Source organism: Ctenocephalides felis, unplaced genomic scaffold (assembly GCF_003426905.1).
Source record: "Ctenocephalides felis isolate EL2017-DRISC unplaced genomic scaffold, ASM342690v1 CF-g0.4_SCAFFOLD_03571, whole genome shotgun sequence".
NCBI lineage: Eukaryota > Metazoa > Arthropoda > Insecta > Siphonaptera > Pulicidae > Ctenocephalides > Ctenocephalides felis.
The window spans coordinates 67885192-67903717 of NW_020539725.1; the positions used below are offsets into that span (position 1 = coordinate 67885192).

An 18526-nucleotide genomic window follows, 5' to 3' on the forward strand; every position below is an offset into this window, starting at 1 on the left:
TTTTTTTTCTGCAGAAGGAGGACGACCAGATGAATTTGCACGTCGAAAAGCGTTGGCGATGATGAAGTTTAAAAAATCTGGTAAGAAATATAAATATATACACACATATATAATATATATATATATTTGTGTGTGTGTGTGAATTAAATTTAAGTAAGCATCATTTTTAAATTTTAATAAATTCCTTTTGAAATAAATTAAATCGGTGCCCCCAAGTTGAAGTCCTTAATCCAGTCAAAAAGGTTTGCAAATATCAAAATTAAAAAAGAGTGTTTCTAATGCTATTGCTTATTCATATCACAATGCCCAAATAATGACTCATTTTATTGAAAATTGAATAAATTTTTATCTATATTCTAAAATCAATATTTTTGCAATACTGGACATTTTTGTACTTCAAAAAATGCAAGCTATAAAAACGTCGAGAAAAATTAGTAATAATGTTTCGTTTACTACTACTAACTTTGTTGTTTTATTTTTTTTTGCAATTAATTTTTTTTGACTTTATACAATACTCTTTTACAGGCTTCATCATTCCACTTTTTTTTCTAAATCTTATACATTTTTTTATATTCTCATCTTGTTCTAATTCTAACCTCACGATTCCAATTCTATTTGAATTTAAATCTACAATTTCAATTTTATGAAAGTGTCAGGACTCGATCTGAGGATCTATAAAATAAATATAAAATTTTCATATTATCATATTATCATATACCAATATCTTATTATTTCTAATATTGTTATTTTGTTATATTTATTATCATATGTTACTTATTGTTTTTATTCCACTTTATTATATAATTCTATATTATTATTATTTGCTTTATTTTATATTAAATCATCATACTACTATACTACTACTACGGATATTTTAATGTAAATTCTATGCTTTGTACTCTTTTTATTTAAATTTATGTTATTGTTCGTTATTATTACTAGATGTTAAATTATTTAACAGTTGTAATAAATATTGTATTTAAAAAAAACATATACCAATATAATAGTCATATCTTAGTTATTTAACTTTTTTTGTAGAAGAAAAACGAAGAGATGAATTTGCACTTCGAAAAGCGTTGGCGATGATGAAGTTAAAAAAATCGGGTAAGAAAAATTGATGTATATATATATATATATATATATATATATAAATATGAAATTTATTGAAACAGATTTTTTTTGCAGAAGAAAAACTGGATAATTTTGCACTCCGAAAAAAGCAAACCATGAAAGCATCGAGAAAATTGAGTATGGTCGGTCAGTATATATATTTTTAAAAAAATATTATATATCGCTCTTAGTATTGCAAATTTAGTAAATATACATACAATCTAACAATTCCATCTTGTGAATGAATATCAATAACATCTTTTGATTTTTTTTTTGCAGAAAATCATCAGCCGAGGAAGTCTGAGAAAACGAGTAAGAAAATCATAATTTTGTTATTATTTATCAAATTTAAATCAATCCCTTGCTTTTTTGTTTATTTCAAGCTATTAAATGTAGAATTTTAAAATTTGATTTTGATAATCTACAAATTTTAAAATTTGTAATTTTTTTTACCAGACAACTGCGGTGGATCAGATTCTGCAAGTGATTCTGGTAAGTTTAAATATATTGAGTAATTTTATTAATGTTAACAAAATCACAGGCCCATTATTGTTGTTATTAGTTTGTGCCATTATTGGTCTGGTCAATATTAATCTTGCCAATATTGGTTTTTGCCAATATTGGCCTAACCAATATTGGTCTGCCCAGTATTGGTCTTACCAATAATAAGTTTTTTAGCATTGGCAATATTACATTGTTTTGTCATTTAATTCGAAATTATTTCATTTCAAAAATAATTTATCCTCAAAATATCAAATTTGGAGATATTTTAATTCACTGATTTCACATACAAATTTTACTTAAATTTAATTAAATTTTCTATTAAAATCAATAATAATATTGTTCTGAATTTCAATTTTTTCAATTAAAGAATTTATTTTAAAAATGTTGGTTACATTAAAACTGTTTTACAAAAGTGTTTATGTATCTAATTCTAGTTTCTTTTAATTATTGCAGATGAATATGAAGAAACAGATTCATATGAAGATGAATCCAGTGAAAAACTTGGTCCGCACATTGGTAATTTAAATTATATATAAATTAAATATTCAATTGTGATTAAGCTTAATTTCGAAAAACTTGGTTTGAATTTAAAATTTGAAAATAGTCATACTGTTTCTAATATTTATAACAGGTGAACAAGATCCATATGATGATGAATCTAGTGAAGAGCATCATCCAGAAATCGGTAATAATCTTACTAAAAAACTTTTTATTTAATTTAGTAAGGAATTGTTTATAATTAATTATATTGTTATTATTTTTAACAATTTTTCAGATGAACATGAAAAAGCAGATTCATATGAAGATGGATCCAGTGAAGGACATGGTCTACAAATCGGTAATTATGTTAAATAAAAATATTTTTTAAGATTTTATTCTTTAAGATCAAAACGTAATTTTGACTTGAAAAATTTAAAATAGTCTTATTGTTTCTAATATTTATCACAGGTAAACAATATCCATATGACGAATCCAATGAAGAGCATTCAGAAATCTTTAATAATTCTTACTGCAAAAATTTTATAAGGAATTGTTCATAATTAATTATATTGTTATTATTTTTAATTATTTTTCAGACAAACATGAAGAAACAGATTCATATGAAAATGAATCCAGTGAAGAACTTGGTCTACAAATTGGTAATTATGATAAATAAAAATATTTTTAAAAATTTTAATCTTTAAGATCAGAACGTAATTTTGATTTAGGATTTAAAAAATTTAAATTTAATATATAATTTATTGTTTTGTTTCTTTTTCTAGGTGAACATAAAGAAACAAATATCTATGAAGATGGATCCAGTGAAGAAAATCTCTCAGACATCGGTATTTATTATAAATTAAATTAAATTTATGAAAAATCTCTATCTTAACTCTTAAAATCTTAAAAATTATTAACAAGATATTTCTAATTGATTCTAATATTATTGTTTCTATTTGCAGATTCTGATGAAGAAACAAATTTTTCCGGTGAAGATGAATCCAGTGAAAAAGAAAAATATCCACAAATCGGTAATTTGTATTAATAACTATGAATATAAATTTTGATAATTTAATTACGAATAAAAAATAAATTGCATCTATAAATTGCATTGCAAAATAAATTGCAATAAATTTTAGCTTTGTCTTGAACTCAGAACAAATTTAATCAAAATAATCTGAAAAGCAAGTTGAAAATGGTTATTAAAATGACTATTATTAAATAAGGGTTGAATACATAAAATACTCACAAAAAATATCATATTTTCCCACTTATAAAACGATATTAAAATTATTTATTTACCAAAAATAACAAATGTAAAATATGGTAAGATGGTGAAAACTTAAGACTGTGTATGGTTTTTAATTTCTACTATAAAAAATTGGTCGAAACTAAAAAACTATGAGTGGTGGACAACCCTTACTAATTGTTCCGCAATTCTGCATATTTTTATTTTTAATTAATTTCTAATTTTATTTGTTGAAAATAAAATTTCACTTTTTATTAATTTTACAGGTGACCATGAAGAAACAGATTTGTATGAAGATGAATCCAGTGAAGAAGAAAAACATCCACAAATTAGTAATTTTGGTAATTGTTAAATTAATGTCTTAAATACAAAAAAATAGATCAAAATAATCTGTAAAGGGAGATGAAAATTATTACTTAAAATGGGCCAAAAATTAAAAAATTGGATCTTTGGACAAATCTAAACTTTCAAAATTAATTTCTAATCCTGACAAAATTTCACACTAAAATTTAAATTTACAACATCGATTTAGATTGTTATAATATTCTGACAAGATTCTTATAAGTGATATCAAGATTCTTTTTCGTAGATTTCCATTGGATTCTCATCAGGATCTTTACAGATCGTTTATAAAATTCTTATCAGATTTTCATAATATTTTTATAAGATTCGAAATAAATTCTTATGAGATTCTCAGTGGATTTTCACCAGTTTTTTTTTTATTATTTTCAATTAATGCCAAAATTTTCTTTTCAATTTTTATTCTCGAGAAACTCCTAATTTTATTTGCTGAAAATTATATTGTATTTTAATTTATTTTTAAAATATGTTTTAATTTTTCAGGTGACCATGAAGAAGCAGATCTGTATGAAGATGAATCCGGTGAAGAATATCAACCACAAATAAGTAATTAAAATTACAAATTACTTTTACCATTAACATTTTTATTCATAATTATTCCTTAATTTTTTGATAATTAATTCTAATAAATTTTTGCAGGTGAGCGTGAGCCAAATAAAGATGGATTCAATAGAGGACGTCCACAATTCAGTAATTATTAATAACAAAAAATACATAATTATGTTTAATATCAATTGGATTATTTTTAATTAGTTTCAAAATTTATTTTTGTGTTTTTAATTGAAGTAGAAACTTCATTTAAATTCATTTTTACAGCAGGAGAACGTGAATCAAGTCAGGATGAATCCAGTGAAGAACATTATGTAGAATTCGGTAAATATTATTAATGTAACTAATTTTTTTTTTCAATTAAAATCAATTTCTGATTTTATATTAATTGTTTCTAATAGTAGTTTCTAATATTTGTTACAGATACACAAGATTCATATGAATCTTATGAATATGAATCATATGAAGATGAATCCAGTGAAGAAGATGGTTCACCAATCGGTAAGTAATTAATATTTTAATTAAGTAATTAATAAAAAAATTATAAATTGGAAACCTAGGAAATGATTGTATTATTTTTAATCATAATTTGTCAGATTTAAGTTCATTTAATTGTAATTTAGTTTTTTTTTTTTAATTTTAGCTATGAGTTATGGGTGAGTTATTTTTTTTAATAAATTTATTAGGGTAATCCTTAATATAGATATTTTCAAATTTTTTTTTGCTCCCAGGGGCTCAAGTACTTTCAAATTTATAAAAAAAAATCTCTAAAAGTTTCAGCTTTGAATATTAAATTTTGTTTTAGTTATATATATATATATATATATATATATATATATATATATATATATTTAAATATATATTTAGATTTAGAATTCCTTTCCCAAGATAACTCCGGACTGTTCTACCCTTGGGGTTACGATGGCCCTCCAGCAATTCCCATGGGCCAGGCATATTTGGGTCGTGGTGAAGCATTAAATGGATATCATCAAAGATATTGTAAGTCTTCTTTATATCTCCTAAATTATTATTTTTTCAAAATTTTTCGAACATGCGCAATTATAATTTAAATAAAAAATGCTCGCTTATTTTTCATTGCGTATTCTGTTTGTTTAAAATTCTTCATTTTTCTATTGTCCTTTTTAAATTATATATGAATGATAATACTAGATAATAGAAATTTGACTGTAAATTTCTTCAAATTTTGTCTTACTATATAATTATTTATTATAGAAATTTTGTACTCCTGTACGGCCAATTGCACTTCAACCCGGAACGATGCCTCGTTCTAGGTTGAGAGCAATCGGCCGGACTTTTGCCGGACACTCAAATATTTTTTATATACAAAATTTTTTAAATGCTAAAAATGACTATAATTATGACAAAAATTGTAGTAGTTTTTAATTGTATTATTTTTTCAGATTTTCCGCCTAATGGAGGTTACTACGGTCGCCGATGACTTTTTATCAATAGTGCTGCAAAATTGATGAATATCGATTTAAATTCGATTTTGCTCCCGAATATAATTTACAAATGCATCTCTTTGTTATTATGACAAATTGAAATAATTCATATTATTTAACACGTTAACCGCTATAATAATATCAGAAAAATTTTCACATGGGCCATGGTAACTTTATAGATAGATAATTTGATTGAAAATGTAACAAGAAAAAAGATGGCCAAAATTTCTGAGAAAACACTATTTTTATGCTACACATATATGATTGACATAGCTCTTAATTAATACTTTTTCTCTCTTTCTAGATAATTTAGTTAAAAATGTAACCAGGAAAAAAATTTGCTTAATTTTCTGAAAAAATACTGTTTTTTATGTGACTGTCATGGTTCTATATTAGAACTTTTTTTCTCCTTTCAAATCGCATATGTCAGGCATATGGATCATATGCAACTTTTAGTGTCAGACACATATGACTGACACGGCGTTTAGAGAATAAAATTTAAACTGGGAATAGACAAAAATAATAAATAAAAACTTTTTGCTTTGAGAAAAAATCTTATCATTTTACAATTTCCAAATAGTGCCTAAACGTACAGAGCACTTTTTTGTAGCGAAATGTGTTCTTAGATTTTGAACAAACTTTTCAAATATTATAAATATATAAATATATATATATATATATATATATATATATATATAAACATCGATGATGTAAATTAAAAAGTAAATAAATGTAGGCAAAATATTTCAGTTATTTCCCGTTCACACCTAATTATAAACGTTTAATATAAACAAATAATCTGTATAAAAAGATCTAATTTTGAATTTTATTAGTTATAGAATTTCGTTTAGTGAAAGTAGTCAAATTGTGGTCAAATATAAAGTCACCATCGGGTAATTATTACAGACTTGTGCAAACGTTGTCTTTTTAAGAATTAAAAGTTTAAATCTTCTTTTTGTCCATAGTTAATTAGTTGCCACTTACATCTAGTTTAAACAATTTCTATATTAGCAAATTTTTTTTTTAGACAAATAGAATTGTGTCAATATTTTTTTGGTGACTTTGTGTATATATTTTGTAATTTGTTTGGTAAATGCTGATGATATTATTGAGGGAGATGAAAATCAAGAAAATCAAACTGAACGTAAGTATAGAACAATTTCTAAAATAACATTTTTTTAGTTTTACATGGAAATAATAATATGAATTGAAAATGAAAAATTTTAATTTAAAAACTTTGGCAACCCACTGGTTTTCTAAACAATTTATAATGAAATCATAAATAAAGTTTTCTAATGCCCGGAAAAACTGTTATTACTTGAAATCATATTTAAAAATATATTTTGAAGTGAAGTCAGATATTACTGCTAGATTTCAAGCTGTCCGAGAACGTAGAGGGAATAGCATTAGGAACCTGTCATTACAGTTGTCAAAATGATATAGTTTTATTTTTTGTATATCAATTACTACTATCGTTACCATTTTATAAGCTATTTAGATATAAATCCTTTACCTAGTATTATCAGAATGTAACCTATTGGTTGTCCAAATAATTTTATAATGAAAATATTATTGGAAAGGTTAAAAGCTATTACTTGAAATTGTCTTTAAAAATATAGTTTGAAGTAAAAGCAATTAATAATACTGCTTGATATCAAGATGTTCAAGAACGTGGACGGAATAGAAAGAGAAACGTTGTATTTGTGAAAACATCTTTGTATTCAGTTAAAAACATATTTTAATTCGTTCATTTAATTCGTTCAAATTAATCAAGTTTATATTTTTTATATTACATATTTTAAAAAATCTTATCTAGAACCTAATCCTCAGGCTTAATTTACGTGCTACGATTAGTGGCGCCTCTGAGGAAAATTGATGAAGTTGCTTATACTTCTTTAATTTTGGTATATCCCACTTTTTATTAATATATAATACGAATGATTTTTTTTTGTTTTATAAATATGTAATTTATCCTTCCAGCTCCTTCACCTTCGGAGTCCACCCCAGCTTCATCTTCGTCTGAGGATGATAAAACAACTGAACCTGAAGTAAAGAAAACTCCACGTAAGTTTTCTTTTTATGTTTTTTTTTTATTTTTTAGGGCAAATCAAATTTTAATTAATAATAAATATTTAAAAAGAAATAATTATTTTTGCTTTTCCAGAATTGGATAGTGCTACCGTAGCTGTATCATGTGAAGGTACATTATAAAATTAATATACATTTATAATATAAATACTTAAATAAACTTTGAGTTAAAATTTATTATGAATCCTTATTTTATTTGTTCGTCTTTAGTTTTTTTTTTATTTTTTTTTTCTATTAAATTTAGTAAATTCTAGTATAAGCCTTTCTTCTGTTCTTTTATTTTATATGACATTGGTAAAAATATATTGTGAGAAATAACAAATGCATTCTATTTGTTGATTTTTTTTATTAATTTACAACAAATCATAGCTTATGTAATTTTTGAGAAGTTTATGCCTCATGGCACGATTTTAATAATATTTTTTTAATTTTAATACTAATTATTATTAATATTACAGAGCACCATTCATCAAAATCTCATAGTAACCAAAATCGTAAGTGATTATTATATAAAATTAGTTGTAATATATAAAACTAGCAAAATTCAATATTTTTTATTCATTGGTCATTTAGAAAGGACTTTTTAAACGTATTTTTGCTAAAAATTCTATTATGCTATATGTAAAATATAAAACTTTTAAAAAAAGTTTGCCTATGTTTTGATTGTGAATCGAGTAACTTTTTGAAATTTATAAGAAATGTGACAATTTTGGAAATTGAATATTTTTATTTAAAAAATATATTATTAGGTTGTTAATACAACATCATTTTTTATTTTGCCATTTTATCAGGTCATATAATATTTAGACATATTCTAGTTAATACCTATTTGTTATTATTTTGTATATTTCAGAAAACAAACCACGACCACAAACTACATCTGCGCGTAAGTTTTATTTATTAATCTCATATTAAAAATCCAAATTTCTGTCTTTCTTAATAAGAATTTTATTAGAATTTATATATAGATGAAATATTTAAAATTAATGTATGAATAGTTATTTAATTCTCATTTGCCATTTTATTTAATTCAGATAAATATTTCTTCCAGGACCTCCTGTACAATATTTTAGCAGTCAGACAAATAAAATCAGGGATCTAAACGGTATTTGTTTAAAATTTTATATATTCACAATTTTAAGCATAAAGCGTTTTAAGTTTATTTTCTATAATTAAAATTGAAATTAAAATAAAACCTATTATTCTCAAATTGGTAAATTGGCTATTTATAGATTTTCTTTGCATAATTTTTGTGTTCTATTTTTAATATATGTTTTAATTGTGACTATTAATGCAATTTTCAATTAATTGATTGATTTTTTATATTTTTAGAAATGTACAACCAAGATCAATTTTTACAAGAATTCAAGCCGATTCGTAAGTTATTTTATTTTATCTAAAACAATTTTTATTATTATTATAAGAAATATTATTTTCTTTTGTAGCAAAATTTATTCACAAATAACTAAAAAAGTTGTGTATTATTTTTGCATATTTTCTCCAAGATTGTTTACATTGAAATTTTCAAAACATAATTTAAAATAAATCATTCAACAGAGTCAAGCTTGGTATCAAGTAGTAGTGATATTAGATTTTTGCTTGAAATTTTCTGATAATTATTATTTGTTATAGATGCTTATATCAAAAATACATAATAATGCATAATTTTATACTAAATTTATCATATATTTGATATTCTTTGATTTCTTTAAACTGCATTTAATTATTTTACCGTATTTTTTGTTAAACTCAAGCGAATTATTTATATTTATAATCTAATCACTAACTAAAAATTTAAATATTAATTTTATTATCTCTAAAGTTATTTTTACTAATATTTTTCAGCATGGTGGACACTTTATTATAAACCAGTAGTGGAAAAATTGGTACCTCTTTATGGTCAGTATACATTTTTTATTTTATTTTTCAAAATTGATTTTGATGGGGAGAAGAAAAATACTAATTTGAGAAAATTCGTAAAAGTCAACAAAATAATTTGGATAATTTAAAAAGTGTAAATATCAAATTAATTATTAAAAATTGCAAATTTCCATGACCTAAAAATTTATAAATACCTATTTTTTTCAAAATTGAGAAATTTTGGTAATTTAAGTGGAAAGGTTAATATTGACAATTCAAGAAGATTGTTGATATCAATTCAAAAAAATTAAAATTGAAAATGAATATAATTACATTTAAACAATTAAATAATTCGAACTGTTTTGTTAACATTTTTCAGCTGCACAAAAGCAAGAAAATCCACAAACACAAGGTACGAATTCGACTACATAAAAATTATAATAATGATTTCTAGATACTATTTATTATAATATTGATATGTTTTGTTTTTTAGTACAAGATATTTGGAGTCTCTGGAATTCTGCCCAAAATCCACCATATCAACAAAACCCTTCATATCAACAAAACGTTCCATATCAACCAAACCCAATTAATCAACGTCCTCAAATGAATGCTCAAAATCCTGGCACACTATGTACTTCAAATTATTATGGCCAGAATCAAAATTGTAATCCAGATCCATATTATCCCCAAACTCAATACACACCTTATGTACAAACCCAATATCAACAAACTCAATATCCTTTGGTGCAACCTCAAGTTTATAGTCAAAACCAAGTCATGTCCCAAAGTCAATATCCTTCGATACAACCACAAAACTTACATTATGGTCCAAACCAAGTCCTTTCTCAAAGCCAGTATCCTTCCTCTGAATTTGTTCAAAGTTCTTCTTTTGCTCCTCCAAATCCAACTCCATATCAAGTTCAGGAAAACGAAGTTATACAGGAGTCTGATATTTATAGACCAGGTAATAAAAACCAAGCAATAGAAAATAAATTAAGTAAAAAATTTAAAAAAAAATGAAAGTGGAGAAATTGTGATCTAAGCAATTTTTTTGATACTGTGTTAATGGACTCGTTGGTTGAAAGAACATTTGTTACATTTTTTTTAGTTAAATATATTGGTGTTTAGTACAATCTTATATATAAAAATGGAGCTCTCAATAAAATGATTCACTAAAACTCGAAAACGGCTAAACCAATTTGGCCAGTCTTAGTCTTGAAAAATCAGTTGGTTATCGGAAAAGTGAGATTTTTTTTCAAAATTGCGTAGAAACTTTACATTTTCAATTCGAATTTTTTGTAGAAGCGTAATTTAAATAAAACAATGGACGGTGGCTAATACGTCAAATGTCAAACGTTTTTGAGAGATGATGTTCAATTACGTTTAATAGGATGTTTCAGGTGAATATTATTTAATTATGATTAAATTGTAGTAAGTAGTTATATTTATACACAAAAATGTTATTCAACGCACCGCAAGTGTTACTAGAAACTCAAAATATCAACTTTTGAAATGTTAATATGAAAATTCAGTTGTAGCATTTTTTCGCAAATCATATTTTTCTCAAACAACTCTGTAAGAACTCATTTGTATAATAATATACTTTTTGGTATTTATAAAACATTTTCTAGATTATATTTTTTTATTTATGAACCGAAATTTGGGATCGAGCGATGGGCCTTTTTGTCAAATAACATTTTTTCAGTTATAATTTCTCCGGAATATATCGAAAAATAGATAATAATATATGAAGGTCCGGGGTTAAAAAGTTTCACCACCGATGTGTCCAAAACCAGTAAAGTCAAGCATTGTTTAACAACAATATTTGAAAGTAGAGACTGATTCTTATGACTTTGCTATCGGGAGATAAATGGTAATCTTTGAAAATCCAAAATAAAAGTGTTTTCTTCCGTTGGTAGTTTTATGGCATTAGTTAAAAATGTAATTATTTTGTAAAATACCTTTAAAATTAAAATAAGACATTAAACCAGTTTGCCACCTGGCCGTTCCAAGTGTCCTCGCCTATAGAGTAAAAAGGTCTAGATAACAAATTTTTGAAAGACGTCAAAAAAGCACATTTCTACAATGATGAAGTAGCTGGCAGTTTTACTGAACGTAGTCAGATAATTGTTCGTTTGAAATGTGTTATTTCTTGTGATATAATTGGTTTGATTTTTATAATATAATTAATATTTGCTCAAAGTCAAATTGGACCTATGTGTCTCGGCCTGCTCTACATATATACTTTTTATTAAATTTACTTCAATTTATGGAATGTTATTTGAAACTTTTCAAAAAGCAGGTCGAAGAAGAAATACTTAATTCATTTTCTATCTGTTCTTGCACAAATTTGAAAATTATGTATAAGCTCAGTAGTATTATTTACAATTATACGCAAAATCTTGAATCAAAAAAGAATCTGAAAAACTTGAAACGTAATCAATAAGTCGAAAGACCAAAAAAGTCTTGGATTGGATTATACCAAGTTTTCTATAGAAAGTGTATAAAACTTCCAGTTTGCTTGTATTGGCAAAATATTGACAAACTTATGGGATTCATTGTTTTGATAATACCTTATTGTATCAAACAACACATCCTTATACACTTAAAGTATTAATATTTTTTATTCTCCAGAAATTGTTTAGAATATACCTTACTTAGCAAAGCAACGTTTGCCGGGTCAGCTAGTTAATAATAAATATTGAGGTTTAGTAAAATATAGAAAAATGCAATAACAGAATTACTGCAATAAATATAACTGTATATTTTATTTTTCAATAATAGAATTAATGCAATAAATTGAACTGTATATTTTATTTTTCAGATAATGGTGGACAAAAGCAGCAGTTTCATCATCGTAAGTTTTCTAACTCAAAATATTCATCCAGAATCACATTGTTGCCTACATTGAACTAAAATATATTGATATTTTCGATATCAATAAAAAATATTGTTGTTGTAAAAACTGATATCAAAAGTTAAAATCATATATTAGATAGGATTATATAATAGTGATTAATAGTAACGGTAATAATAAATAAGAAGGGTAAGAAAATCAATGATTTATAGTACTTTCACACCATGACCCTGCCTTCAATTCTACAATTTAGAATTAATAACAAATTTATTTATAATATTTTATCAAAAGACTGACCATTAAAAGGAGGCTCCATATTCCATTTCATCCTTCTAGTTTATACATAACTTTTCATTTCCTGAACTTTCATAAAACCTTATCTTGTGCCTTAAGTGTTACCTCCAATATAATAACTATCTATTTTTCTAGTTGCCAAATGTCTTGGTGCCTTCGAGGTCTACAGCCACTGCCTCGGCCATTGCGACCGAACCTGCGACGGAAGTGACAGGATGCCGACACCGTGCAGTGCTGACATCTGTATTGCAGGATGCAACTGCATTTCCGGGTACTCTAGAGACGAGGACGGACAGTGCATAGAGACCAGCAAGTGCAAGAAAAATGAAGACAAAGAGGGAAAAGGACCCACCAAAATTGTTGTGGCTGTTATGAAAAAAGATAGAAGTTGAATGAAATAAATGTAATAAAATAAATAATAAATTTGTTGCAATGGAAAGTAGTAATGGATAGTTGTGTGTCCGATGTAAGGGTCATAATGTGAGAGCACCTGAAATCAATGATTCTAATTATCTCACTTGTTTATTATTCCCTTTATCATTAAGCACTTTTATGCATTTTTTGTTTACCAAACTTCTGCTTACATGCTCTCTGATCCTACGTTTTTATTATCAGTTTCCTGTATTGACCATCTGCATTCTTTTTCTTTCATTCCTGATAGTCTTTCCATTTAGTCAAGTTTAATAAATGCCCAAAATCCTGGTACACTATGTACTTGAAATTATTATGGCCAGAACCAGAATTGTCATCCAGATTCATATTACCCACAAACCCAATACACACTTTATATACAAACCCAATATCAGCAAACTCAATATCTTTTGGTGCAACCTCAAGATTATAGTCAAAATCAAGTCATGTCCCAAAGTCAATATCCTTCGACACAACCACAAAACTCAGCTTTTGGTCAAAACCAAGGCCTTCCCCAAAATCAATATTCGTCGATGGAAACTCAAAACTTACATTATGGTCAAAGTCAAAACCAGTATCCTTCAACTAATAGGATTTATTAGTTTTGATCAATTCGTAGACGAATATCATATTTGTTCGGTCAATTTGCTTTAAGCATTTTACCAAAACTGGCCCCATTTAGTCATTTTTAACTTTCCGTAGGGTAGTTATTGTAATGGGCCAAAAATCGAAAATATTTTTTTTTGCATTTCTCGGCGTTTTGAAGGTTTCTGAATATTTTGGCAAACCTCGGAATAAATGAATGTGTGTGTGTTTTGTATGTCCGCATTTTTTCGTTCACGTTTTTGGGCGCACGGATCAACCGATTTGAATGGTTTAAAAAACATTCGATCCTTATTGATAGAGAGATGTGCTGATTAGTTTTTGGCAATGGCAGGTCTAGCCGTTACGGAGATATGGAGCAAAGAGTGCAGAAAATACAATTCTGATTCGTATTGGTCAATTTCGTCCTTTTTAGTTAACAAGAATGTCCTAGCAAATCTTCTTAATTGGTCAAATCTAATATTGAAACTAAGAACCCATAAAACACTGATTATAGTCCCTATAACTTTAAAAAGATTTCTTTGGTCTAAATTTTTTTAGTCAACTAGTTGACAAAATGTTTTGTGCTGCCAAACATCAAAATGATCTGAAGTAATTTAACCAATTAATTGTATCTAATATTGATTTTTATTGGGTAATTTGGTTATCTCTAGGTAACAAGAATGTCTTTGCAAATTGCCTTGAGGCAAAACGTTGCATTAATTTTGGTCAAATTTACGAAAATTCTTAGAACCTAAATATAATCCTGATAATGGTCCTTACAATTTTAGAAATATTTCTTTGGTCTGAAAAGTTCTTGGTCAACTCTTGCATAATTCAACCAATTATTTGCATCTAAATGCACTGCGTCCAAATTAGAATAAAATATTATCGATACATTTTAAGGAATGTAAACATTAATTAAAGCACCAATTTACAATATTATTATCACCAATTACAATTTTGCTATAAATCAAAATTATATACTCGATAACAATTTTACGACCATATGGCCAATATAAATTGAAGGCAATCATCCACAAAGTAGACTTGCAAAGTATATTTGTTAAATGCAAAATAAAATATTTTACAATGCAAAAATTAGTGGTGGTTTTTGTGTGTTTGCAAATCTTTGGATTTGCAATTGGACGCCAATTGCAGTTCATGGATCACAATTCGGTCCATGAAGGTCTTTTTGGAAAAGGTAAAGATAACTTAATCTAAAGTAATAAATGATATTTTAGTAATAAATTTGTTTTATTTTTTAGGTGATGGAGATAGGTTCCAGAAGGGTTCTCATGATGGAATGGATTTGTCGCAGATTATTAATACAGGTAAATAAAATTGGGCACCAAAGGCAATATCTTATATATAAAAATGAATTGCAAAATATGTTGGTAAGCCATAACTCAACAACGCCTAGACCAATTTGGCCTTTTTTTTCTAAATATTCGTTGATATCCAAATATCGTTCTTACGGCGAGAAAAATTCGAATAATTTCCGGAAAAACCCTAAAAACAGCCTTTTTCTTTTTCTCTTACAAACGCTGCGCTTTCTAACTAAAACGTAGAATCAATTTGAGCTTTATTGCTATTATATAACGTTCATATTAAATTACAAGCAATCACTATATACATCTTCTAAACGATTATGCGGATTTTGATAAATCTTTCTGAAGTTTGTTAAGGAAATTTTCTAGGATGCATTTGATTATAAAGTACTGGATGTATGTGCAATATTGTATAAATAAATGAAAAAAATATAAAAAACGACATGTCATTATTTGCATTGAAAACAAATGAAAACTATCATCTGCTGAAAAGTTTCAATTCACTTATGAACCTAGACAATATTAGAATATGTGCCGCTGAGATGTGCCAGAAATTAAAATAATATGAATTAATAATATGAATATATATGAACAGGATATGACAAATTAATTCACTTAAAATATGAAATTAAGTATTAATCAGGGCCGGTCCTACCTTTAATGCGATGCATGCGAAAAATACGAGCGCACGCCTTAGGGGGCGCCAACACAAGATTTGGATATTAACTTTTTAATATAGTTTTTTTTTTAATATATAATTTCTTTGCATCTTTTACTAATCTTTCCACAATATTATTAAAATTCGTAAAATTTTCACTTTATAACAACAAATGGGAAAGTAAAGATGAATACATACAAATCGGCGCTCACGATATCGATTAGGAGAAGTTTAAGATGCAATTTTGGATATTTTAAATTATAAAAAAATAAATATAAGATATAAGACAGTTTTTAGAAGTACCAGTGTTATGTTATGGTTATGGTTATATTATATCGTTTAAAAGATTTCAATTTTCAATATAGTGTGGGAATTGAGACTCATCTTTTTATTTAAAGCAGTTTTACAATTAACATGGCTCATATTAGAAATGTGTATGCATTTTGGCGTGAAGAGTAATTCAAAAAACAATAATTATCATTTTTAGGAAAATAATAGTATATTATATTAATAAATGTAGACATGAGTACAGGACAACTTCTGTCGGGTCATCTATGGTTTATATAATTTGTGCAACTAATTTGCAAGTTTTTGTCTTTTGCAGCCTTGTCTGTGATTCAATCCATGAGATCTTCTCCAGATGATGAAGTTCGCCCTACATCTACTCCATCACCACATAAGGGTAAGTGATCATATTATTGGACGTATACCAATCTTCTTTATTTTCATTAATGTACCAAAACTAACTCCAACTACTTGTTGCACTTCGATCACTAATTTTTTTCTCAGACAAAATTTTTAACCAAATTTAATTCTTTTACCAGCTGGAAAATGCAAAGGCCCAAACGAACAATACAGTCATTGTGATGGCCATTGTGACCTAATGTGTGATGGTAGTGACAAAATGAAAGGATTATCATGTTCTTCCGAATTGACCAACGTGTGTATCCCAGGATGCAACTGCAAACGTGGATTTGCCAGAAATTCACAAGGAGAATGTGTCAAATTTATGAACTGTAAACAGGATTCTGTGATTGTTATGACCCAGAAAAAGTAGGAGATAAATAAGCAATATAATATTGTTTGATAAAGTATTTTATCTAATAATGTAATGAACTTGTTTTGTAATGTAATGAACAAAATTTTTGGGCGACCAGCAGCATATTGAATGAGGGATTTGAACTAAAACTGGGTCAACATATACCTGTGTTTTTTTGAGCAATGTAGTATCGATATATATTTAATAAAATACTTTGATTATCTGTATTCTGTTATTATGAGTAGTATCTTTGCCTTTTATTCAGTTGTAATTAGGGTTCATGCAAAAACCGACATTTTAAAAAACCGTTTTTCGAATTTTTCACAGGACTGATATTAACCAGATTCGAATTTTCTTAAAAAATATTTATCTCGGGTATTCTGTTATTTTAACGAAAAATTTTATCAGTGAATTTAGTGATTAAAAACAGTTTTTGAATAAAATTATTTACTTTTCAATTCTATTGATAGTTAATTTTTGAAGCAAATTAGTACAACAATAAAACTAGTTGTGTATGGCATCGTGCCTTAACACAAATTGCTAGAACTTCCCGTGCCGTACCGAAATGATCTAGAAATATTAAATGTTTTCATATAGATTTATTATAAATATTGTAACATTGTCTAATATTTATAAGAATTATATAAACTGAATTACAAAGTTAAAATTACTTATTTAAAGTATTTAAGTGAGTTTTAGAACTTTAGTCAGAATTTAAATTAAAATCTGAATTATTTTCGATATACAAAAAAAAATAGAGAAAAAAAAATGTGTATTATTTTTTTATTTTCAAAGCAATTATTTTCTCAAAACAAGCAGAAAGTTTTTTGAATCATTCAAATCGTACACTTAGTTCACTCAAAACCTGTCATTTTTTGCACATTTAGCTCGGTATCTACAAAACGGCTGGACCTGCCTTAGCCAAAATCTAATCACCACTTCTCCCCGTCATTACAAATTGAATGTTTTTTAGATAATTCAAATCGGATGCTCCGTTCTCTCAAAAACTCGATTTCTATTTTCCTGCACTCTTTGCCCCGTATCTCCGAAATGGCTGGACCTGTCTATGCCAAAAACTAATCAGCACGTCTCCCTATCAATAGGAATCAAATGTTTTTTTAGTCATTCAAATCGGTTAATCAGTGCGCACAAAAATCTTGTCAAGTAAAATGATTGTTGTATATTTAAAATCGGACGCTCCGTTTTCACAAAAATTGAATTACAGTTTTTGGCACTTTTTGCTCCGTATCTTCAAAACGGCTAGACCTGTCTTTGCCAAAAACTAATCAGCACGTCTCATTATTAATACAAATGTTTTTTTAATTATTCAAATCAGTTGACCCGTGTTCTCGAAATCGTCGACGAAAAATTGTGTCTGCACCCACACACACACACAAACCACACACATACATCAATTTTTTGTAAGGTATGCCAAAATGCTCAGAAACCCCTAAAACGTAAAGATATATATTTTTTTCATTTTTTACGACTATACTTTAACTTACCTTACGGGAAGTAAAAAAATTGAATTTCTGGTACGGAAAGTTTCAACATTTTGCCTTAGGGCACGATGCCATGCACCATTAGTTTGCTATAAATAAGAATTAAATAAAATTGACGCACATAATTGGACCATTATATTTATTTAATAAATAAAATAACAAAGCTTATAAATTATATTAATTTGC

At 26.6% G+C, this 18526-nt stretch overlaps 3 protein-coding genes across 3 annotated transcripts in view; all 3 read left to right on the forward strand.

The window, feature by feature from the left end:
- Positions 1 to 7926, forward strand: part of LOC113386599 (serine-aspartate repeat-containing protein F-like) — a 16433-nt gene extending 8507 nt beyond the window's left edge. Inside the window, exons 18-32 of the mRNA XM_026624369.1 lie at positions 1567 to 1602; positions 2068 to 2130; positions 2246 to 2299; positions 2390 to 2452; positions 2691 to 2753; positions 2877 to 2939; positions 3057 to 3125; positions 3610 to 3684; positions 4187 to 4249; positions 4343 to 4393; positions 4520 to 4576; positions 4676 to 4753; positions 5141 to 5251; positions 7696 to 7779; positions 7880 to 7926. Of these exons, the coding sequence (XP_026480154.1) occupies positions 1567 to 1602; positions 2068 to 2130; positions 2246 to 2299; positions 2390 to 2452; positions 2691 to 2753; positions 2877 to 2939; positions 3057 to 3125; positions 3610 to 3684; positions 4187 to 4249; positions 4343 to 4393; positions 4520 to 4576; positions 4676 to 4753; positions 5141 to 5251; positions 7696 to 7779; positions 7880 to 7926 (977 nt within the window). The remainder of the gene's footprint in view (positions 1 to 1566; positions 1603 to 2067; positions 2131 to 2245; positions 2300 to 2389; positions 2453 to 2690; positions 2754 to 2876; positions 2940 to 3056; positions 3126 to 3609; positions 3685 to 4186; positions 4250 to 4342; positions 4394 to 4519; positions 4577 to 4675; positions 4754 to 5140; positions 5252 to 7695; positions 7780 to 7879) is intronic.
- On the forward strand, positions 6731 to 13224 carry LOC113384756 (DNA translocase FtsK-like). Its single transcript, XM_026622516.1, has 12 exons — positions 6731 to 6859; positions 7696 to 7779; positions 7880 to 7915; positions 8262 to 8297; positions 8657 to 8689; positions 8855 to 8908; positions 9136 to 9180; positions 9649 to 9702; positions 10043 to 10075; positions 10157 to 10630; positions 12491 to 12523; positions 12953 to 13224. Exons 7-12 carry the CDS (start codon positions 9138 to 9140, stop codon positions 13207 to 13209), a joined length of 894 nt encoding a protein of 297 aa, XP_026478301.1. The 5' UTR covers positions 6731 to 6859; positions 7696 to 7779; positions 7880 to 7915; positions 8262 to 8297; positions 8657 to 8689; positions 8855 to 8908; positions 9136 to 9137; the 3' UTR covers positions 13210 to 13224.
- A 1687-nt stretch (positions 13225 to 14911) lies between these two features.
- Positions 14912 to 16966, forward strand: LOC113384758. Its single transcript, XM_026622517.1, has 4 exons — positions 14912 to 15014; positions 15079 to 15144; positions 16404 to 16481; positions 16624 to 16966. Exons 1-4 carry the CDS (start codon positions 14975 to 14977, stop codon positions 16854 to 16856), a joined length of 417 nt encoding a protein of 138 aa, XP_026478302.1. The 5' UTR covers positions 14912 to 14974; the 3' UTR covers positions 16857 to 16966.
- The last annotated feature ends 1560 nt before the right edge of the window (positions 16967 to 18526 follow it).